Raw genomic sequence first — 25,098 nt, 5'->3', positions numbered from 1 at the left:
TTAAGAACAGATTAAACAACCATCTGTCTGAAATGGTGCAGGGTTTCCTGCTTGAGCAGTGGGTTGGTATAGAAGACCTCCAAGGTCCCTTCCAACTCTTGTTATTCTGTTCTGTTCTACTCTTTAGCCCTGAGAAGTAGAGGACACAGATTTATTTGTTAGAAGTCAAATTTATGAAAGCCACACTTACTCATAATGATCCTGGGAGTCCTACGTGTTAAACACAAATCTAGTGCAACAAAAGCAAAATTTAGGTGACAACTACCAAATAGGGGAAGGTGCTTGCTGGGAATCAGATTCCAGTCAAATGTCTTAAGTCCAGGTCTAACGGCAGGAGCCCTTTGACAGAGGCGAGATCTTGGATGTCATCAAGTCTAGGTTGGACAGCAATGGTCAGGAGATATGGAGAGGTCCTTGGTGCTTTTGTGAACTTGGTTGTTTTCTTGCAGACTTTTCATAACCTAAACTAGGTAACATTATCAGTGCTAGAAGAGTGTGGGGTTTGGTCTACGAGTAGAGTTTGGTCTACGAGTGGGGCTTGGTCTACAAGCTGGGGATGGTCTATGAATGGGGTTTGGTCTACCTTTTCATAACCCAAAACGTCTAGCACTGATGATGTTACCTAGTTTGGTAATGAAATGTCTGCAAGAAAACAAGCGAGCTCTGACAGCATCAAGGACTCCTCATTTCAACTGTGAGCTACAAATATTCTCTCCTTTATTGGTATCAGGAGACTTTTAATAGGCATTCCTTCTCCAAAGAGGAGCCGGAACTCAAGAGTTAAGATTAAGCACTCAAAGATGTTATGATTCCATGAGCCCAGCAGCAAATTATGAGGACATGCTAAACCCAAGTTCTGAAGAACCACAGAGGTCTCCTGTGGTCTAACCTCCTTTTTAATTTTCTCAGCTTTGCAGCTGATACAAGTCTCTTGCTGGGGACTTTAGCTGTCTGATGTGTCTCAGGGCGGTGTTCTGTTTCCGCTCGCATCCTCCTCGGGATCCCAGACAACCGTATCCGAAGCGGATTAGGTAACACAAACTCTGGATCCAAAAATAGGCAAGGATGACCTCACTTGATGAGCAAGCTCTTGCAGGCCACAGAGCCATCGTTAACCCATCCGCAAGATGCTAGGCTTTGCGTCTCCAAATAAATCCTGGCGGTGAAGATGGACTTAGCCCTCACGCTTAAGTGCTGCAAGCTTGATAGTGAAACAGCAATAAAGGTATTAATCAGAATAGAGCTGGAAGGGACCTTGGAGGTCTTCTAGTCCAACCCCCTGCTCAGACAGGAGACCCTGTACCATTTCAGACAAATGGCTGTCCAGTCTCTTCTTAAAAACCTCCAGTGATGGAGCACTCATAACTTCTAAAGACAAGACCTTCCACTGGTTAATTGTTCTCACGGTTAGGAAGTTGGTCCTTAATTCCAGGTTGCTTCTCTCCTGGATTAGTTTCCATCCATTGTTTCTTGCCTTGCCTTGTGGTGCTTTGGGAAATAAGTGGACCCCCCCTCTTCTTTGTTCCAAATCTCTTTTTCTAAAAGAAACAAAGATGGAGAACTTACCAAGAGTCTAGAACCGCAGAAGAATTCAATTCTCACCAGCCCTGCTGACCTAAGTTGCCAAAAGATGATGGCAAGTGCAGAGCATCTCATTTGGAAGACATTGAGCTGGGGATGTTGGGCTAGAGATCTAGTTCCCACAAAGGCTTGAGCCTCAACTCCCAGAATTCTCAGCAACAGCCATATTGACTGGGGAATTCTGAGAGGTAAAAACTATACTGGGGAAGGACACCCCGGGCTCTCTAAACAGGAAAGCCTTAGGCCAGGGATAGGCAACCTTGGCTCTTTTTATGACTCGTGGACTTCAACTCCCAGAATTCCTCAGCCAGCCACGCTGAGGAGAAATGGAGAAGTTTCCATGCTGAGCCATGCTGGCTCAGGAATTCTGGGAGTTGAAGTCCACGAGTCATGAAGGGGCCAAAGTTTCCCTCATGCTGGCTCAGGAATTCTGGGAGTTGAAGTCCACGAGTCATAAAAGAGCCAAGGTTGCCTACCCCTGCCTTAGGCCGTTGCATGTTGATACAGGTAGTCCTTGACTTACAACGATCTGTTTAGTGACTGTTGAAAGTTACAACGGGACTGAAGTAAGTGACCCCTGACTGGTTTTCATATGACAGCTGCAGCATCCCCATGGTCACTCTTGGCAATAAATGTATTTATGAGGGTTGCACTGCCTCGAGATCTTGTGATCATCCTTTGCAATCTTCCGTGGTGAGCGCAGTGGTTAGAAGGCAGTACTGCAGGCTACTTCTGCTGACTCCCGGCTGCCAGCAGTTTGGCAGTTCGATTCTCACCGACTCAAGGTTGACCCAGCCTTCCGTTTTACCGAGGTCGGTAAAATGAGGACCCAGATTGTTGGGGGCAATAGGCTGACTCTGTAAACCGCTTAGAGAGGGCGGTAAAGCACTGTGAAGCGGTACAAAAGTCTAGGTGCTATTGCTATTCCCAGCCAGCTTTCGACAAGCCAAGTCAATGGGGGAAGTCAGGTTTTCTGGCTGAATCCCACCACTGCTTCCAGACCTTTAATCATCTTGGTTGCTCTTCTCTGCACCCTTTCTAGCCTCTCCACATCTTTTCTGCCTACTTCCCTGCAAGATTTCAGGTCAAATGTCTGTTTTGCATGTAGCAAAACAACCAAGAGATTATTCCCCTTGCCCAGGGGTAGGCAACCTCGGCTCTTTTATGACTCATGGACTTCAACTCCCAGGACTTCTGGGAGTTGAAGTCCATGAGTGATAAAAGAGCTGAGGCTGCCTACCCCTGCCCTTGCCCAACAATAAAAGCAGCCCACAGTTCTAAGAAACCCTGCAGTACGTGCATATTAATTCCTGGAGGCAATGTGCCATAACTGCACCACTGCTCCGGGCTGAGGGCAAAGGTGAAGTAAGGCAAATTGCAAATAGGAAGTCACCCCCTTGTTTTGACTCAGCAAGGAGCTGACTCACCCCAGCCTTTTGGCACAAGGACAAATGTCATGTTCAACCTCCTCTAGAAGGGTCATTTCCCACCCTCAGGGTCAAGGAAAACTTTGCGGAAGCACTCCAGCCACGTATGATAAAATCCTGGATCTGGTGGCTCCGGACCAGTCTATTTGCAAATATATTTAAAATGCAGGTTTGAAACTAGAAATTCGCACACCGGCTGACTGCGTGAAGGGGGATCTCATCCCACATCCTTTAGCTGGGTCAGTGCAAGAGCCAGCCTTTCCTCTACAAAAATAAACAAGCGAGGGAGATTCTATTAAAAAACTATTTTTAGACAGGTAAGGGCAGACGAGGTACAAACAACCTGACTTTGAGATGAGTCAAAGGGACTGGAAACAAGCCTCAGATTGATTCAGATCCCAATCAAGGGAATGAAGCTCAGTCCACGGAGGTGCGGGGCTACACAAGATCACACATGCAACTGAAAATAAATAGCAAACGAATGTAAATAAGGACCTTGAAGACCACAGTTATTTTGTGAAGAATGCCAACCACCCACAGGCTTGTTGAAACCAAATGCAACGCCTTCTCATTTGCTAACCGGGATGTCAAAGGTTGTCAGGACCATGCCCCACCTGTGGAAAAACTTTTTTTATTGTTTGGGGTTTTGGGGTTAAGGCAAATTCTGAAGGAAAGCACCTTTGACCCTAGAGCGACAGATCAATGGCTAATCTGCCAATGGACATCGCTGACATTTTCTAGATGCTGGCCAGGCTACAAACCGGGAGACGGTGAGTTCTAGTCCTTGGGCACAGTTGGGTGACCGTGGATAGGTCACTACCCCTCAGACCTCGGAAGGAAGGAAGTGGGAAAGAGGGAAATAACTGCAGTTATTATATGAAGCTGGCTTCCCCCATTGGCTTTGCTTGTCAGAAGCCACCTGGGAAGTTTGCAAATGGCGATTACGTGACTCCGGGACAGTGCAACAGTCATAAGCACATGCCAGTTGCCCTCATTTTGATCACGTGACCGTGGAGATGCTGCAACAGTTGCAAGCATGAAAAACGGTCGTAAGTCACTTTTCCCACGGCTGTTGCAACTTCAAATGATCACTAAATGAATGGCTGTAAGTCAAGGACCGCCTGTACATCTTCTCTCTCCTACAAAACACGCCACATTGAGGATGAATCACCCTGAGCTCAAGGAGTCTAGGGGGAGAGACGCCATCTTGCCAACCTCAACCACATATTTACTCAGTTAGTCAATTGATGCGGCTCTCCGTCTCAAATAAACCACCCCGGGCAGCTAACAATAGCAAGATCAAATAAAAACAAAGACATATACTAAAAAAAAAGTACCTAGCCCATCTTGTTCCTCTGACGTAATCTCATATGCTTTAAAGGTGGTTTTAACACGGTGCAGATAATCAGGAGAGCCTTCGCTGTTGTTTATAGCACAATCTGGGGAAGTGTTTTTACTTTATTTATTTATTTGTATCCTGCCTTTATTATTTTTACAAACAATCCAAGGCAGACGAAAATATCCAACAAGCCTTCCTCCATTTATTTTCCGCACAACAACAACTCTGTGAGGTGGCTTGGGCTGAGAGTGACTGGCTCAAAAGTCACCCAGCGGGCTTTCAGGGCTAAGATGGAACTAGAATTCACCATCTCCTGGTGATTGGCCCAAGGTCAACCAGCAGACTTTCATGCTTAAGCTAGGACTAGAATTCACCATCTCCTGGTGATTGGCCCTAGGTCATCCAGTTGGCTTTCATGCTTAAGCTAGGACTAGAACTCACCATCTCCTGGTGATTGGCTCAAGGTCAACCAGCAGACTTTCATGCCTAAGCTAGGACTAGAACTCACCATCTCCTGGTGATTGGCCCAAGGTCATCCAGTTGGCTTTCATGCCTAAGCTAGGACTAGAACTCACCATCTCCTGGTGATTGGCCCAAGGTCATCCAGTTGGCTTTCATGCCCAAGGCTGGACTTGAATTCACGGTCTCCTGTTTGGTGCCTTCACCACTAGACCAAACTGTTTTTTGGTAAGTAATGGAAGCCTAAGACAACATGCACACAAAATATTGCTCACTGACGCTCGGTTCCAGCCTGAGGCTGCTCTGCACACATCTGGAAAAAGCCACATTGTGGATGGAAGTAACCCCTGGCATCAGGCAGCTCCAAACAGGGCACCAAGCAAGGGTCGCTTGTCTGCCAGGAACTCCTAGATCAGAAATGTGGGGTTTTATTTGTAGGGTGACGCTTTCCACAAGTCTGCCTGTGTTCAGTTCAGTTCAGTTCATGGGGTGGTGTACAGGTGAGAGAGCGAAGCTACAGTTTTAACACTGTTTTTGAGTTCGTCTATGGAGATTCTCAGTCATCCAGGTCATGGTTGCCCCCAAAGGTGCTTTTCCAAAAGGCAACTGGACTTTCTTGTTTCTGTTTTTTTTCTTTGAAAACATTTCGCTTCTCATCCAAGAGGCTTCTTTGGTTCTAACAACTGCTCTTGAGTTTGAGTTTGGAGTCCAGGGCTGGACAATTGCAAGACTTTAGCAAGAGGACTTAGAAAGTAAAAAATCTCCATCCTTCAACAGGGAGATTAAAGTTATCAGGATCAGATGCAAGAGTCAGGAGAAGAAGAAGAAAGGTCAACAAAGTGCATGCGATCCAATCTGATGGATCAATCTGATGCACTGAGCTTGCTGGAACTGTGCTGTGTCTATTTTTAAAAAGGAAGGAACAACATACTCCAGCCTCCTTCCCACACACTTGTCTATCAGGCTTATGTCCCCACTACCACCAGCAGCACCACCTGGATACTCAAACACACCAGGATTGCCTTCTAACCCAGGAGTGCAAAGACCTGAACTTGAAAAGCAGGTAAGAGCAGAATAGTTTTGAGTGGGGAAAAAACAATGAATTGCAGGTAAGAGGACCAAGCTTAGGGTGGGGCACAGCAGGTGAAATAAGCCAACAATCTGAGCTGGGAAAGAGGCTTTATTGACATTTATTTCCATCCTGACCAGACTTACCTTAGCTCTTGTATCTGTACAGGTAAGCCCTCGACTTAACAACAGTTGGTTTAGCAACCATTACAATGGCACTGAAAAGAGTGGCTTATGACCGTTTTTCACACTTACATCCCCATGGCTATGTGATAATAATTCAGATGGTTAGCAACTGGCTCATCTTTACGACCGTTGCTGGGTCCCAGGGTCACATGATCACTCTCTGTGACCTTCTGCGAAGCAAAGTCAACGGGGGGAGCCAGATTCACTTAACAACCGTGTTTACTAACTTAACAACTGCAGTGATTCGCTTAAGAACTGTGGCAAGACAGGCCGTAAAATGGGGCAAAGCTCACTCAACCAATGTTTCACTTAGCAACATAAATTTGGGACTCAACTGCGATCATAATTCGAGGACTACCTGTATCGCCCTCTGCCAAGAATCTCTCCAGAAGGATTTTTTCCAGAAGTTGGAAAGGGGCAAGTAGGAACAAGCAGGCCACAGATCACTCAGAAAACATCTGCAAGATTCAATGGGATGATCTGGAATCAGGCAATTTCCCACGTCGATGCGATGATGCCAACGGAAGCTGGCCGGGCCCCCACTTTCAGCACAGTACGGCTGATCCTTTATAGGGGTGACTAATGGCTGGCTGATGGCAAAGCAGACATTAATCTTCTAGGAAGGTCACACCAAGCCGGAACAGTTGCAGAGCAAAGGAACTTTGTGGCTTTCTTTTGGGTTGCGTTGACCCAACATGCTGAATTAAAGCAGAGTTAACTATTTAGTGGCTCTGTATGTTATGCGGACTCAGCCAGTGTGGTTAGCTTCTGGTTCAAAGTAGCTTGCAAACCTAAGAGCCGGGTTAATTTACATAAGCCAGTGATGGTGAACCTTTTAGAGACCGAGTGCCCAAACTGCAACCTAAAACCCACTTATGCATCGTCGAGTGCCGGGCGGGTGTGGCCCATTGGGTGGCTGTGGCTGCGGTGGTAACGGCAGACTGGGTGGGACTAAAAAGTTCAATCAGTCAATTCCAACTTTGCAAGATCTTTTTTTTTCCTGCGAGAAGTTGAAATTGACTGATTGAACCTTTTTTTTTTTTGCACAGGGCAGCGGAGGCCTAAAGCGAAAAGGTTTTATAAAACCCAGCTGAAGGCCTAGGACTGGGGCGACGGCGCGCGTACCCACAGAGAGGGCTCTGAGCGCCGCCTCTGGCACCCGTGCCATAGGTTCGCCACCACTGACATAAGCCATGGTTCACGTAATCGTCAATGAGCAAGCTATGCAAAAAGAGTCTTTAATTTTATACGGCTGGGTCTTCACCCCGTGTACACATCACTTCTTGCGCCCCCTCCGCCCCCCCGGGGCTGTGTGCCTGCATGCTAACAGAAGGAGATGTGCCCATACAGAATGTTGCACATTCACTGGCTGAACCAGGGATGGGGAAACTTGGCTCTTTTATGACTTGTGGACTTCAACGCCACAAGTGACGATGGAAGAAGACACCGTAGTCTCCTGGCTGACGTAACATGACCATACATTAAATGACCTATAGCAAGGGTAGGCAACCTTGGCTCTTTTATGACTCGTGGACTTCAATTCCCAGAATTCCTGAGCCAAGGTTGCCTCCCCCTGGCCTATAGTTTTGAGAACCTTTGCATTCCACTATCTGATTTTCTTCTACAGCTACATCTGAGTAAGAAAAAGCGATCTATTTTTAAAAAGCTCAGCCAGAAATCCCATCAGCAGACAAACAAACAATTGCACACAGCAGTAATTATTGTTATATTTTTGCTTTCTCCCTTTTCTAGCTCTCTCTGAGAGTTAAAAACAGAGGGGAGCTATCTTTCTGAAGGGAGGCTCACAACATTTATTAAACCGTGGATTGCTCCTCTGATTGGTTTTGACACGTTTCCCAGGCTCTAATATTATTTGTTTGGCTTGCCTTAAAGGGTTGTGGCAATGTAACCTGAGAGTTTTAGTCTTCTTCTTTGCTAAGGAGTAGAAATTGTTTGCTTGCAACTGTCTCCTTCCCAATCCCCTTTTTCACACAGAACCTTCCCCACGTTCACAATACAAGACAGGGGCTTCTTCCATCCAGGGGGAAATTGGGGAAGGGGGTAACCCCAGAGGTTGACTTTTTTAAGGGTAACCCCTCCATCTGGAAGACCTTGTCTTCTTTGAAATTAAACATTCACCTACCTAGATGTTTCAGAAGATCACAGGCTTCTGTCTGAAAATAGCGATGGGTTTTATTTATAGCCTCCCTGCTTTGTTTATTATTGGATTTAGGCATTGATTTTATGATTCACTGATGTTTTCTCTCATATATTGTAAACTACCTAGGATCAGAAGAGTGGCGGGTAAATAATTGATGATAAATCAATGGACTTCCTGCTTTGGTAAAGGCCGGATCGGGATGAATAGAGGAGCGGTTCCCAATTTTGGCAGCTTTAAGATATGTGGGCTTCAACCCCCCCAGAATCGTTTTTTTAATTTGGAAAAAACACAAGATGCTGGCTGTGGAATTCTGGGAGTAGAAGTGCAGACATCTTAAAGTTGCCCAGGTTGGGAACCGCTGGGGTAGAGGACAGGTGAGGGAGGAGCAGCTCTTACGGATCACAGCAGGAGATCTCCGTAGATTAGCAAGGATTTCAGATTCCAAAGTGTGTAGCAACACTTAAAACAACAACAACAATCAACTTTCCTCCAAAAGTGGGCTGCTGAAGTTAAGAACATTTGGGGGTGGCAAGGTATGCTTTGTACCTGTAGTAGGACGGTGATCTCAGTTCAGATACGTAAATCGAAACTCACCTTCCATTTAAGGGATTGTCCTGGCATCAAGAAACTTGGCAATCCATTCGGTTCAGGGGCACCGAACTAAATCATGGTTTGATGACTAAACTACAGTGCCGATTCACACACACTGAGCTAGAGGTAGCCGCCTCAAAATCTTGGGTGGGCAGGAAACGGGAGCTTCTCCCCAAATTTGCCACTGAGTAATGACTGCTAGTGTGATGGGTGGAGGGAAGGTTAATCCAGAAAGATAACTTTCATCATGAAATCAAATTCACTCGCTGGAAGAGAACTCACCACAAGCTACCTGAAAGCTAAGTGTGGTTGTCCAACTCAACAAAAAAGAATGCTCACTGCCATAAATCAGAAGTTTACAAACCTCAATGACTGGGCTGAAACCCAAGCAAACCCATCACGAAACACTGGGAAGAAATGCATTGGCCGCCAATCAGAACCACAGCTCTTTCCATCACATCCTAGATTTTTAAAATATACACACTCCCCAGTCCACCTCTTGGAGCTAACGTTTGCGGACAGCTTTCAAGATTGTGTGTTGGTTAAGAAGAGACTGGGCAACCATTTATCTGAAATGGTATCGGGCCTCCTGTTCAAGCAGGGGGTTGGACTAGAAGACCTCCAAGGACCTTCACAACTCTATTATCCTATGTTCTATGATGGGAATCTCACCCCAAGAGATCTGGAAGGTAATAAACTGGACCAGTTTACAGTGAAAGCAAACAAAAACCGCATGAACAGGTTTCATAATCCGATCGAAAGAACTTTGCTAACGTTGTCCTCACCAAAAGTATGTGGAGCAGTTCAAGGCAGAGAGCATGCCATAAAACACAGAATAACAGAGTTGGAAGGAAACCTTGGAGGCCATCTAGTCCAACCTCTGACCGAGCAGGAGATGCTACACCATTTTGGACAAATGGCTGTCCAATCTCTTCTTTAAAATCTGCAGTGTTGGAGCACCCACAACTTCTGAAGGCGAGCCGTTCCACTGGTTTCTCACCGTTAGGAAATTTCTCCTTTAGTTCTAGGTTGCTTCTCCCCTGGATTAGCAGGAAAAGAACAGAGTGCCACTTGCACTAATCCTGCCATTAATCAGCCATTATATTCTTGCCCCCCAAGAGATGTTTCAACTTCTTTCCAACAAAAATCGGATTGCCCTACAGTGGCAAGAAAAACAGCTGGCCCATTTTAATCTCTTGACAAGCTCAGATTTTAGTTCTGGGGTTCTAGACATCAGCTAAATAGGCTTATCAGATTCTACCTCTTAAAAAAAAAGAAAAGACAAAAATCCTAAATCAATGATCGCCATGATTGATTTCTATTACATGTAGTTCTAGACTTATGACCGTAATTGAATCGGCAACTTGGCTCTTTTATGACTCGTGGACTTCAACTCCCAGAATTCCTGAGCCAGCATGAGGGAAACTTTGGCCCCTTCATGATTCGTGGACTTCAACTCCCAGAATTCCTGAGCCAGCATGGCTCAGCTGGGAAACCTCTCCCTTTCCCCTCAGCATGGCTGGCTCAGGAATTCTGGGAGTTGAAGTCCATGAGTCATGAAAGAGCCAAGGTTGCCTATCCCTGGTCTAGGTCATTGTCTCTTTGCTGCCATCTGATGATGATCAGGTCTGGGCAGCCTAGAAATGGCAACTCTATGATGCCTTCCCTGACCTGCAAGCACAAGAAAGGTCGTGCTGTGAATTTATGGGAAATACCAGTAGTCCTCGCCTTACGACAGTTCATTTAGTGACCGTTTGACGTTACAACAGCACTGAAAAAAGTGGCTTATGACCATTTTTCACAGGTAGGACTGTTGCAGCATCTCACGGTCCTGTCATCAAAATTCAAGACGATTGGCAACTGACTCGCATTTATGACGGCTGCAGTGTCCCAGGATCATGTGATCGCCCTTTGTGGTTTTCTGACCAGCAACATCAATGGGGGAAGCCAGACTCACTTAACAACCGTGTCACTAACTTATCAACGGCAGTGATTCACTTAACAACTGGGGCAAGAAAAGTCGTAAAATGGGGCAAAACTCACTTAACCATTTTTTCACTTAGCAGCATAAATTCTGGACTCAATTGTGGTCAGACGTCCAGGACTACCTGTATACATCCACTGGGGAACAACAACACAACAAAGCAGTCCATCGGAGGAGCTGTACAAGTGGATGACGTCCGGTTAAGAATGGCAAACTAGGAGTTGTAGGGTGATCCATGAACAACCAAGAACTCTGCGTAGGGAAAAACAGCTGCCTAAAAGCCATGCTGGCTAGAGAATATTGGGCCTGGGAATCCAAAACATCTGGAATATTTCTGGTTGGGAACAGGAATGTTGTTTTCCGGTTGGTGCCCCATCTGAGAGCAGGACAAGAAGTAAGGGGTAAAAAATCCCTAAATTAAGATCAAAACCATGTAGTAGGTCTGTATTACTATTATCCTTCTCATCTTTCTAAACCTATTCCTTTAGCATCTTATGACTAGCGCTTTGTTGTCTATATCTTATGATTTATGTTGACTGCTTATTTAGCATCTTATGACTATCGCTGGGTGTTGTATGATTTACGATTGTATTATACGATTATGATCATGTATCATTTGTTGCTTGTACGTACGCTGAGAGCTTATGCACTAGAGACAAATCCCTTGTGTGTCCAATCACACTTGGCCAATAAAGAACTCTATGCCATTCTATCTTGAGACCCAATCTAAAACTAAGGAGAAATTTCCTGATGGAACAATTAATCAGTGGGATGGCTTGCCACCAGAAACTGTGGGTGGTCTATCATTGGAGGTCTTCAAGAAAAGATTGGACAAACATTTGTCCAATGCAATAAGATCTTCTGCCTTGGACGGAGGATTGGACTAGAAGATCTATAAGATCCTTCCAGCCCTATGATTCTAGGTGCTATGTTCTAAGTTATCCCAGCTCGGAAGCATCCATGTTTGTCGCAGAGAGCCAAATGACAGGTAGTCCTTCTAAGAAGTATGTGTGTGTGTGTGTGTGTGTGTGTGTGTGTGTGTGTGTGTGTACTCACAGGGCTACAGTTACAAGGGACACAACCTTAAGCAAACAGGTTCTGGAACAAAGACCTACTTGAGTGCACAACTGCTCCTCCCAAAGACACAGAGATTGATGGAATAATACAAAGGCTCCATGTGGCCCCAACCACATAAGCTCTTTAAGCTGAGCATCTCTTAACTTCCTGGACCACAAATCTTCTCAAGTGAACAGATATCTCCCCGTCCTGGCAGGGGGAAAGGCTGAAACAAGCCCAATATTATGCTGGCCAACCCTTTTGGCCCTTGATGCTTGAATGCTGAAGGAGTTGCAATCAAAAGAAGAGGCAATATAGTTGGAAAAACTTCTTCTGATGTTAAGGTTGTGAAAAAAAGAATGGGAGACATGTGAGGAGAAAGCTTAGGGTGAAGGAAAGAGCCTTTTCAAAAAAAAAGTATTGATTTAGGCCCAGGACTTTAAATTTAAATTGAAAACCACTGCCACTAAGAAGTGGTGAATTCAACCAATAGGGTCAAGTCTATTTTCAGCCATAATCTTCCAACCACAGGAGAAACAGGAAAAGATTCTCCCTAAGCATATTATGATCTTTCCCCCCACCCTCATTTACTTATTCTTAGCCTACAGAACTTCCAAAGAGCTCAAGGCAGTATACATCCCTCTGATTTTTGCTGGAGGTTTTTAAGAAGAGACTGGACAACTACTTGAGCCCTGGTGGCACAGTAGTTAGAATGTGGTACTGCAGGCTACTTCTGCTGCCAGCAGTTCGATTCTGACCAGCTCAAGGTTGACTCAGCCTTCCATCCTTCCGAGGTGGGTAAAATGATGACTCAGATTGTTGGGGGCAAGAGGCTGATTCTGTAAACCGCTTAGGGGGGGGCTGTAAAGCACTGTGAAGCGGTATGTAAGTCTAAGTGCTATTGCTATTTGTCTGAAATGGTATATAGGGTTTCCTGCCTGAGTAGAGTAGTTAGACTAGAAGACCTCCAAGGTCCCTTCCAAGTCTGTTATTCTGATTTTTAAAAAATGTCTTCTCAAGGAGATTACAGCAAGACACCGATGGCCCTAAGTAGGGTGAGAAAATCCTTGGGTCCAAGCATCATGGAAGGCTTAACAATTGGGTTGAGGGACTGGTCTAGCTAGCTTCTCTTGGATCTGACTGGGTTGGGCCAAAGCAGCAGCTTTGTCTCTTTCCCAGACAATATTTAAATCCAGGTTAGGATAGCTAGGGTGGCTCCCATCTAAAAGGGCCTTTCAGTGTCTGCCAACGTTGCAATGTAAAAGTTGGTTCACATGTTGACCAAGATCCAGGAGATGGTTAGGCAAACAAGCCATTGCAAGCATCTCCATTATTAGGGCAAAGAAAGACCTATCAGATCACAGAGAGACTACATACAACAAGTGAGCACAAAATCACTTAGATATGAGCCAGCCGTGTGCTGCAGCTACCAAAAAAGCCAACACAGTGTTTGGCTGCATTAACAGAGGGATAGAATCAAGATCACAATCAAGTATTAATACCACTTTACAATGCCTTAGTAAGGCCATATTTGGAATACTGCATCCAGTTTTGGTCACCACGATGTAAAAAAGAAGTTGAGACTCTAGAAAGAGTACAGAGAAGAGCAACAAAGATGATTAGGGGACTGGAGGCTAAAACATATAAGGAACGGTTGTTGGAATTGGGTATGTCCAGTTTAATGAAGAGAAGGATGAGGGGGGACATGATAGCAGTCTTCCAATATCTCAGGGGCTGCCCCAAAGAAGAGGGAGTCAAGCTATTCTCCAAAGCACCTAAAGGCAGGACAAGAAGCAACAGATGGAAACTCATCAAGGAGAGAAACAACCTAGATCTAGAACTAAGGAGAAACTTCCTGGCAGTTGGAACAATTAACTAGTGGAACTACTTGCCTCCAGAAGCGGTAAATGCTCCAACAGTGGATGTTTTCAAGAAGAGACTGGACAGCCATTTGTCTGAAATGGTATAGGGTTTCCTGCCTGAGCAGGGGGTTGGACTAGATGACCTCCAAGGTCCCTTCCAACTGTATTATTATTATTATTATTATTATTATTATTATTATTATTATTATTATTATTATTAAAATTTCTGTTGCCAAGTGAGATGGTGTTAAGTGAATTTTGCCCCATTTTATGACCTTTCCTGCCTCAGTTGTTAAGTGCATCACGGCATTTTTTTAAGTTAGTAACACGGTTATTAAGTGAATCTGTACAATTCCCTATCGACTTGGCTTGCCAGGTCACAAAAGGGGATCACGTGACCCCCAAGACATTACAACTGTCATAAATACGAGTCAGTTGCCAAGCAGCCGAATTTTGATCACGTGACCACGGGGGATGCTGCAATGGTTGTAAATGTGGAAAAAGGTGGTAAGTCACTTTTTTCCGTGCTGTTGTAACTTTGAACGGTCACTAAATGAACTGTTGTAAGTCGAGGACTACCTGCATTAAAAAAAAAACAGGCAGTCTCTACCTGAAAGCACAGAGGGTCGTTCTTGATGAGAAATGATCCAGTTTTTAGGACGTTGGAATTCTTGTAGCTCCATCTTCTCGTTTATATTTTGCTTACAGGGTTTCTGTAAGAATGGTGCTCCAAAAAGGATCCCGTTTTGTTTTAGGCAGCTGCCAAATAATTTGGCACCAGCCCTGAATTTTTCCCAAAGGCACAAAATAGGGTGAATCCTGGGGGAAAGGATCCTTTGAGTTTCTTTCTGATAGTTGGCCTAGGTCATTTGGAGAAATTCAAGTCAAATGCTCCTCTGGGCACCCCCCCAATAGGCAGGACGCTAACCAGTTTCCAATTTATGGCACTAGCAAACAGTACCCAGGAACTCTGAACTTAATCTAATGCCATCTAGTGGTGGAACAGTGTGAATGACGGTATCCATAAAGGGAACCTCCCTAAATTAAAATTACACACTCTTAAAATCTAGCTTTTTCCAACTCAGCACCTTCCAGTGATGGTCAGCTAGAATGCCCAACCTTCCCAGAAAGAATTGAAAAAACAGTTGGATTCATTATGCTGTAGGTCCATCACTTCCGGTACAATCTCCCTTCCTTCCGCCGCGCCCTTAAGACATGGCTATTTCAACAAGCGGGACTGGCCTAGGGCAATTTTTAGAGGGGTTTTAATTATATTTTAATTGGACAAACATTGAAATATTTCTTTTTAATTAATTTTAACTTTGTAATTGTTATTTATGTATTTTTAATTGATTGTCAGCCGCCCTGAGTCCGCAAGGAGAAGGGCGGGATATAAATTTAATAAATAATAATAATAATAATAATAATAATAATAATAATAATAATAATAATAATAATAATAATAATAATAATAATAATAATCCAATGTGTCACAAAATCTAGAAGAGTTTTGCAAGATTATTTTTCCTTCCTTCCTTCCTTCCTTCCTTCCTTCCTTCCTTCCTTCCTTCCCTCCTTTCCCTCCCTGAAAAGCAGCTGGAGATACATTCTGAAAATACGAGTACTTAATTTAAAAACAAGTGCTGGGATTATCCAAAAATTAGACTGCAAATTGGCAGGAACTCGTGTCCCTGTGTGACCTGCACACACGTGAAGAGGGAGAAACATCTCTGTGTACGTTCTGCATTATCTCTTTTAGCATTATTGTTATCTGCCACGCTAGGCATACTTGGCTCAAACTACAGTCTGAGCAGTTACTATTTGTTTGCGTGTCCCCGTCTGGACTCACTCCTACCTCAACTATCCAGTGCCGATTGCAAGACCTCTCTTGCACAAACACTTCACCTATGAACTTGTCCTCAATTTTTTTTCAAAGCTTGCGCAAGATTTCCCTGCAGGACATTAGTTCCAGAATGTGAGTCAACTCTGAAGCACAGGATCCTAATCACTCGGTAATCTATTTTTTAAACACACAATGGTGTGTTTGCACAACATGCCGGACTAAGCTTAAATAAAGATGGGCAGTGTGTCGCTCGGGGGTACTGAGGGAAAGCAAGCATTGTTTGCCTCAAACAATACTGCTGTATTAAGCCGGCGTGACTTATAGGTACGGCCATAATTGAGCTCAAAATTTCCATTGTTAAGGGAGACCGGCTGTTAAGTCAGTTTTGCCCCACTTTACAACCTTTCTTCCCACCGTTGTTAAGTGAATCGCTGCAGGTGTTAAGTTAATAACACGGTTGTTAAATGAATCTGGCTTCCCCCCCATTGACTTTGTTGTCAGAGCGTCGCAAAAGGGGATCCCACGACCTAGGATACTGCAACCGTCATAAATACGAGCCAGTTGCTGAGTGTGTGAATTTTGATCACGTGACCCTGGAGATGCTGCAACCGTGATAAGTATGAACAACGGTCATAAGCCACTTTTTTCAGTGCTGTTGTAACTTTAAGTGGTCACTAAATGAATGGTTTAAGTCAACGGTTACCTATCCTTGTAGTGCTCCTATATTTGAGGGGCTGCCACAAAGAAGAAAGGGTCAACCTATTTTCCAAAGCACCAGAAGGCAAGACAAGAAACAATGGATGGAAACTAACTGAGGAGAGAAGCCACCTAGAACTAAGGAGAAACTTCCTAACGGTGAGAACAATCAACCAGTGGAAGGGCTTGCCTTCAGAAGTTGCTGGTGCTCCATCACTGGAGGCTTTTAAGAAGAGACTGGATAGCCGCTCGTCTGGAATGATATAGGGAAGGGGTAGGCAACCTCGGCTCTTTGATGACTCGTGGACTTCAACTCCCAGAATTCCTGAGCCAGCATGGGGGAACTATGGCCCCCTCATGACTCGTGGACTTCAACTCCCAGAATTCCTGAGCTAGCCTGGCTCAGCTTGGAAACCCCTCCCTTTCCCCTCAGCATGGCTGGCTCAGGAATTCTGGGAGTTGAAGTCCACCAGTCATAAAAGAGCCATGGTTGCCTACCCCTGGTATAGGGTCTCCTGCTTGAGCAGGGGGTTGGACTAGAAGACCTCCAAAGTCCTTTCCCACTATGTTCTCTGTATCCATTTGGGAAAAGCAGGTTTTGAGAACACAACTGTGTTCTTGGATCCCAGGTTTGGCACCAGCTTGTTAAGTGACCTGGATCATCTCAGGCAGCCAAAGGGGTCGGAGGAGTCTCTCTTTTCAAAGACCCAAACCCTTCTGCAATGGGATGAAAGCCCTGACCTTTTGAAAGAGGGCTGTCAGCATTCCAGCAACACCCACTCATTACAATGTTTGCCTCCTCCGCTCATGTCTAACGCAGCTTTCCAACACACAGCCCTTCAACTGTGTTGGAGGTTCCCTTCCACAATTCCTAGCTGGCTAGAAATGAAAGACTGCTAAATTAGGAGAGACTTTTTCCCCCCTTCCAAAGACTCTTGAACAAGCATAAATGTATGTTCAATATATGCATAAGGCTGAGTTTGCATAACAGGGCAAATTGAACTACGGCTGGCATATTTGTGGTTCAGGGATCCTGGCCATCATCAACTTCATATTCTGAGAGGAATTTTGGGAGATGAAGTCCAGACATTATAAAATTGCCAAGTTTGGAGAGCCCTGGGGTTGCCCAAACAGGGAGAGTGGATCCAGGAACAGTGCTTAGATCAGGGGTAGGCAACCTTGGCTCATTTATGACTGGTGGACTTCAACTCCCAGAATTCCTGAGCCAGCATGGCTCAGCTTGGAAACCTCTCCCTTTCCCCTCAGCATGGCTGGCTCAGGAATTCTGGGAGTTGAAGTCCACGAGTCATAAAAGAGCCAAGGTTGCCTACCCCTGGCTTAGATCTTCTCGGTTTGCCCACACCATTTGTTGGCTCCTTCTTTCTTGCAGCAAGGCTTAGCTCCTGTCCAAGTTTTCTTGTAGTACAGGAAGTCCTTGACTTACAACGGTTCATTTAGTGACCATTCAAAGTTACAACGGCACTGAAAAAGTGACTTCTTATTTTTCACCCTTAGGACCAATGCGGCATCCCCACGGTCACGTGATCAAAATTCAGGTGCTTGGCAACCGACTCGTATTTATGACGGTCGCAGTGTCCCGGGATCATGTGACCGCTTTTGCAACCTTTTGACCAGCAAGAACAATGGGGAAAGCCAGATTCACTTAACAACCGTGTTGCTAACTGAACAACGGCAGTGAGGCACTTAACAAATGTGGCAAGAAAAGTCATAAAATGGGGCAAAATTACTTAACAAATGTCTCACTTAGCAACAGGCTCAATTGTGGTCGTAAGTCAAGGACTGCCTGTATCTTACTTCAACCTGAGGCAACTAACCACCCATTCATTTCCTTGGATCATGCCTGCTTTTCAGATCATACCTGCTCTCTTGCAATACCTTCAGCCAGTTCCCCCATAATAATAATAATGATGATGATAAAGTTGGAAGGGACCTTGGAGGTCATCTAGTCCAACCCCCTGCTCATCCTGAACTACCTTCCCAACCTGCTTTTTCCTTAACCCAGGTTGCCTGATCTTAAGCAAGCATCTCCTGCTCTGTCTAATTAGCGCCTTGCTAAATACCGTCTCACCTCTGCTCTGCTCTCTTTCTTATCCTTCAATGGTTCCTCCTCAAGACCTTTCTTTCTCCAGTATCACTTCCTTTAGCTTCCCTTCAACAGGCCAGGTTTTCAACCCAAGCAAAAAAAAACCAAAAACCCAAATTTCTTTCTCTCTCAGAAAGTTACCTTACAAATTATTTACTTCCCTGGATCGCCTTGCAAGCTCAGTCAGTTGAGGCCAGATGTTTCAGAGCATTATAGCCAAAGGTTCCTGCTCAAAGTGCCCTGATGTCTCAGTAAATATTTCATTCACAGTGATCTGCAGTTCCCGAAGTGAGCGTGACACACTCCAGTTTGAGACTGTGGGCTTAACAGAAGCGGTAAACTCACAGTAATAATGCAGGCTATTAAATTTTGGAGGAAAAGGCAGAGATACTGAGCTGGTCATTTGCAGTGTTCAACAAACATCAAATAACCCCTGAATATTAAAAAAAAAATCCCATACCACCCTTATGTTTGCAGCAGTACTTTGGAGTACCGTGGCAGAGATTTGGGAACCAGAATATATATCCTTATGTAAGAGATGTTATCAATTTCAGCTCTTATAACTCCAACACTGCTTGTCCAAAATATCTGGAGGCACCAGATTAGAAGACAATATTATTGTATGTTATTGTACAGGTAGTCCTTAACGTACAACCATTTGTTTAGTCTCGTCTTAATAGTCTTCTCATCTTTGAGCAATTTTATCTGACCACTGTTGGCTCTACAAACCATCAATCAATTTGAAGAATTCTTTAAAAAAAAAAACCACTCAAAAATTCTGCCTACCAATTTTCTTTCTAAAGAAGAATCTTATTCCCCAAACCTATCCTTCACTTTTCTATCGTGTATCCCCAAAACAGCACCCAAACTTATGTTATCTTCCACATTATTGGTGCTGATGGCTTACACCCTGATTGCAGCTTAATTTATAAGTTACATGCTGGGGGAAAACCCTTTAGCTTCACATCTTCTTCAGTGTGGCTGAGTTATGTGCAAAGCCCTAGAATGAAATGATGATATTAGAGGGTAGCAGCTATGAAAAAAATCAATGCAAGGGATCATTAGTATAAGTTAAAAATAAAAGTGCTCATGCTGTAATGCATTCTGAAGCCAGAAATACAATGTACAGTTACGGTTGCTACTTTGGGGAAAAAAGAATGGAACAATGCTGGGAAAAGTGCAGACTAGGGCATCCAGAATCATCAGAAGAGCATAAACATCTCTAAAAAAAAATCTAGAATCTTTGGGAATCTTATATTTTAAAAAAGCAACTTGGGAGGATATGATCAAGGACTTTAAAATTATGCATGGCGTGGGGAAAGTTGACCGAGATTTTTGCTTCTGCAACTCCTAGAATTGGGGGCTGATAGGAATGAGATTTAGACTAGATCAGGGGTAGGCAACCTTGGCTCTTTTATGACTCGCGGACTTCAACTCCCAGAATTCCTGAGCCAGCCATGCTGAGGGGAAAGGGAGAGGTTTCCAAGCTGAGCCATGCTGGCTCAGGAATTCTGGGAGTTGAAGTCCACAAGTCATAAAAGAGCCAAGGTTGCCTACCCCTGGACTAGATTAAAAAAAAAACCCTTCTATACAGCTAGTGGAACCCATTATTACAAGATCTTTACCGAAATAATATTCAATCATAAATGTAGATTGGGAAAAAGCAAATCTCCAAATCTAGGTGAACAATGCTGAGAGGGTAGCCAGTCTGCTATTTAAATTTCATGCATGAAGCTTGGTTCAAAGGAAAAAAGAAAAAGAAAGAAAAGAAATGCCCAAATAAATACATGAATAAAGTTCAATTGTGGGCTCCTTGGTGCTATGTGAACTTGGTGGTTTTCTTGCAGATGTTTCATTACCCAACCAGGCACACTGATGATGGTGCCTTAGTTGGGTAAAGAAACACCAGAAAAAATAAAAACACCCTACCAAGCTCAAAGACCACCAAAGACCCCACAAATAAATAAATATTCAGAATTAAATCTGACTTGTTTAATACGATTAAGTTTAAAGTAGAATAAACGGAAGAGTTAAGTTCAAGACCCGAGAGGAAAGACTTTGAACTGCTCATGGTCAGGCCATTGGTATCTACTCAACTGGGGAAATTTAATCAAGATAGGAGTGCTCCTCTGAATGTTGTAAGTTCTGATTCGAAAAAGTCATTGTCATGCTAAATAGTGCCCGTTGTCAGGCTGCTGACGTTAACGCGTTGGGGAAAATTTATGAAATATGGGTGTTCTCCCAGGATCTGATTCCAATGGGTCATTGTCATGTTCAAAATTGCTCATGCTTAGCCTGTTGGTGCCTACTCCACGACGGAGATTGATTCAATACGGGCGTTCTCCAAAGGCCTCAAACCCTGGTTCCAACGGACCACGCTAAGCATGTTGTAATGCTCAGAGCATTTGGCTGCACCCAAATGTGCTAAATCAGACCCCATTTACCTTTGAGTCAGATGCTCCACCAACACAAGGGAGGCATTTCTGCCCAGGGGAACCACCTATACATGATCTAGTTTCCCTTTTGCTTCTCATGTTGTGCCAAGATTTATAATCTCATAATTAGCTCATTGTGATCACCCTTTGCAATTTTTTGACAAGCAATGTCAATGGGAAAGCCAGATTCACTTCACCACGTTGCCAACTTATCAACTGCAGTGATTCTCTTAACAACGGAAGCAAGCAAGGTAGTAAAACTCACTTAACAAATGTCTCACTTAACAACGGAAATTTTGACCTCAACGATGGTCGTACGTTGAGGACTACATATATGCACGATGCATTCTTATTTCACACTGTAATTGGGAACGATTGCAAAAAAAAAAAAAAAGTTTTCCCGCAAATGCAGGCTGCATTTTGTTTCCAGATCAAACAAGCGTCGATCCATTGGTTGCGACAGAAATTGACCGACTGGCTTGACATTGGGAGCCCGGAGTGACTGTTGACCCAAAGTCACCCAGCCGGCTTTCGCAAGGCAATAATTCCCCCTCTCCGGCTTTCCAGCTTGGTGCCTTCACCACTAGACCAAACGGGCTTGAATGACTACAAAGTCAAGAGACAGGATTGTGCTTCCTGTTAACTATTTTGTCACTGATGCAGCAGCATATAAATGACAGGTCAAGAGTTTGCAAATGGATTTACTACTTTTTTTAAAAAATGGAGTGGGGCTGTTTCGCAAGGGGGGGGGGAACTAATATTGTAGGAATTTTAATCAGTATTGAACCCGGGGGGGGATAATATATGTACAGGTAATCCTCGATTTACAGTGATTTGTTTAGTGACTGTTCAAAGTTACGACAGTACTGGAAAAAAGTGACTTATGACCGTTTTTCACACTTATGGCCATTTGCAGCATCCCCGTGATCAAAATCCAAGCACTTGGCAACCAACTCATATTTACCACCGTCACAGCGTCCCGGGGGTCACCTGATCCCCTTTTGCAGCCTTCTGACAAGCAAAGTCAAATGGGGAAGCCAGATTCACTTAACAACCGTGTTACGAACTCGACAACTGCAGTGATTCCCTTAACAACTGTGGCAAGAAAGGTCGTAGAATGGGGCAAAACTCACTTAACAAACGTCTTGTTTAGCAACATAAATTTTGGGGTCGATTGTGGTCATATGTCAAAAGCTACCTGCATATACAGTGCGGGTTTTTTTCCTTTTTTTGTGCACTTTTTAAAACTTGTATACTTTTGTGTCTTTTGTTTTGTTGTTGTTTTCCAAATTCCTTGGAATTTTCTATTTCAACGTTTCTTCGAATCAAATAAATATTGTTCAGTTAAAATCAAGATGTAACATCGATGTTGGGAAGTCCTCCCGTCCCAACTTCCTGAAAACAAATAACAGCAAGGAGGGCTATGCAGAAGAATTTCTTTGCTCCAGGTGGGAGATCTATGAATTCTTTGAAATGCTGGGCTGATAAAAGTAGCACTGTAGCTTTAAGGCTCTGAGGTTTAATAGCATTATTTCAGAATTGCAACATAGGTTTTCTGATCCTTCTATCTATGGGAAGAGTTGGAAACATTGTTAGAAACAAAGGAAGTGTAACAAAAGAGTCAACATGGTTTATAAACTCACACCCTGTCCTGGGGCAAAACCACCCAGGGCAAGCTGTATTCCAGCACTGCCACTGTTCTAATCTACAGCTGGACAAAAGTAGGATGCAGCTTCACGGCCCTTCACCCATTAAATCTGGCCCTACACCGGAAGGATCTCATTCCGGAAGGATTTTCTTTCTCGTTTTTCATTCTACTGGACCAGCTCCCTTCTTTTCCAGCAAGTGGGAGATACACATCGTGCAAGAGAAAACCTCTGGATTAACTAGTTTCAAAAGTTGCTTGGAAAAGGGAAAACGGGATTCGCTTTTTCGTTGAGGGATTGCACACATCTGCCTGCTTCTAGATTGCTGAACAGCAGCTGGGAGAGTCCCTTAACGAATGTTGACATCCAAGTACTGCCAGCCAACAATTCCGCTTTTCTCTTGCTTGTTCTGCCAAGTCAGCAGAAGTTGCATCTGAACAAACATCTGTAGGAGAAGGCTGCAAAATTTGCTCAAGGAAAGAAGCCCAGCCATCCTTTACAGGCCCTTTTTTTCCCCCCAGAAAAAAAAGCTTCTGCTGTTAATATGTAATGTGTGGAGGATTGGGTTTGCACATCGCCTCCAGCTATTATTTGCTTAAGGAGGACACATTGAATAAGCCAGAGTTGGCTGGGCTCTATACTCCTGTCAATCTGGGTTTGTAACTATCTGCCACAGAGGCTGCTTTTCCGTAAAACCATAGTCAAACGTGCCCAAAAGGCTGTGATAAGCTTAGTGCAATGTGTGAACAGAGTCCCCGAGACAAATGAATTCTAGGTATCTTAGGGACCTCCAGAACCTATGGACCCTTTTGCTGGATTTCGCCATAACATTCTCCATTAGAAGCCTTGACTGGAAGGAGGTAACCTGCATCCTAGCCACCAGGATTTAAAAGCACGCTCCCGCTCATTCTGGAGAGATGCAAAAGAAACCTGCATCTTTGCAAAACACGCCCTCGAGAGCAAAAATCACCAAGGATGGGCACCTTGCCCAGACTGATACATCCCTCCACCTCGACTTACCCTTTTTGAATTCCTCCAGCATGGCGTCCAGCTTGGTGTCATGGAAGACAAAATGGACAGGATGGCTGTAGAACTTTGTGATGGTCTTGAGGGTGGTGCAGTCATCAGGGTCCACAAAGGCCAAGTCCTTGATGTACAGGATATCCACAATGTTGGACCGTTCTTCCTCAAAGACCGGTATACGGGTGTAGCCGCTTTCCATGATTTCGGACATGGTGTTGAAATCTAAGATGGCATCGCTGTGGATCATGAAGCAGTCGTGAAGAGGGGTCATGACATCCTCCACCGTCTTGGTCCGAAGCTCCAGCGCTCCCTGGATCATGTTCAGCTCCTCCCTCACCAGATCGTTGTAAGGTTCGGTGATCTTCAGCATCTCCACCAGCTTCTCCCGGTTGTAGACCGTGCCAATTTCTTGGCCCAGCAGGAAGTCTAGGATCTTGCTGATGGGGAAGGAGATGGGAAAGGTCAAGAGCATGAAGATCTTGGTCAGAACGATGGTGTTGGCCCCCACGGCCAGGCCGTGGCGGGAGCAGAGCGCCTGGGGCACGATCTCCCCAAAGATGACAATGCCCGAGGTGGACGCGATGACCGCCACCAGCCCGGAGCCAATGAGGTCATCCAGCAGGATAGTGAGGGTGGTGTTGACCAAGACGTTGCCCAGCAGGAGCGAGCAGAGCAGATAATTGCCCTTGCGGCGGATGGGCTCGATTTTGCCGGCGTAGCGCTTCTCCTTCTCGCTGCCACAGTTCTGGACGATGCGCAGCTCCATGGGGTCCAGGGCCATCAGACCCAGGTTGAGCCCACTGAACATGCCGGAGAAGGCCAGCAGGGTCAGGATGAGGATGATCTGCAGCCAGAAGGGCAGCAGGTGCTGCTTCTCCTCCACCACCCGCAGGAAGGCATCCTTGCCCTCCAGGCGCAGCCAGGGCTGGCCGGGATCGCTCCGGGTGCACAGGACGTAGAGCTTGGAGCGCTGGGCCTTGCGCAGCAGCTGCACCTTCACGCCGATCACGGCCGAGGTGGCGCGGATCTCGCCGGCCTGGGGATGCACCACCAAGTCCTGCGTCTTCTCCGGGCAGGTGGCGTTGGGGCCGCGGGGCCGGCTGCCGTTGTTGCCGCCGGGCAGGCCCACCTCGGCGAAGTAGACCGCCTGGTAGGCGCGGGCGCTCAAGCCCAGCCCGTAGAGGCGCAGCAGGATCTGGGCGCCCTCCTGCACCTGCAGCACGCCCGCCTCCTCCTCCTCCAACTCCTGCTCGGACAGCGGCCGGTCGCTGTGCTCCAGCCGCATGCCCAGCACCACGGGGCCGCGACGGTCGTGGGCGGCGCCAGCCCGGCCGGGGCTGAGCAGGAGGAGCAGCAGGAGCAGCGGCAGCCCCGACCTGGCCCGGACCGGTCCCGGGGCTTCGTCGCCGGCCTCCTCCCCGGAGCCGTGCAGGGTCCCGGCCCGGCGCAGCGCCATGTTCGACTCGCCTGGCTCGCGGCGGCTTGTCCGGAGCCGCTCGGCTCGCTAACTTTTTTGCTCGCCCAGGGGGAGGGGCTTCCGCACGTCACGGGCTCGGCTCCTTTGCATGCGCCACGCCCCCTGCCCCTCCCGCCTCGGGGGCGCCCCTTAAGGAGGCGCCGGGAAGAGAGGGGGGGGG

General features: G+C 45.5%; 1 protein-coding gene across 1 annotated transcript in view; it reads right to left on the bottom strand.

The window, feature by feature from the left end:
• The window catches only part of CNNM4 (cyclin and CBS domain divalent metal cation transport mediator 4), a 43,026-nt gene extending 18,109 nt beyond the window's left edge, over positions 1-24,917 (bottom strand). Inside the window, exon 1 of the mRNA XM_015816520.1 lies at positions 23,459-24,917. Within this exon, the coding sequence (XP_015672006.1) occupies positions 23,459-24,917 (1,459 nt within the window). The remainder of the gene's footprint in view (positions 1-23,458) is intronic.
• Between the last annotated feature and the right edge of the window lie 181 nt (positions 24,918-25,098).

The sequence above is a fragment of the Protobothrops mucrosquamatus genome, unplaced genomic scaffold (assembly GCF_001527695.2).
Source record: "Protobothrops mucrosquamatus isolate PMUCROS unplaced genomic scaffold, P.Mucros_1.0 scaffold462, whole genome shotgun sequence".
NCBI classification, from domain to species: domain Eukaryota; kingdom Metazoa; phylum Chordata; class Lepidosauria; order Squamata; family Viperidae; genus Protobothrops; species Protobothrops mucrosquamatus.
Note: the sequence above shows the minus strand (reverse complement) of the source record. Positions and strands in the feature narration are given on the sequence as shown.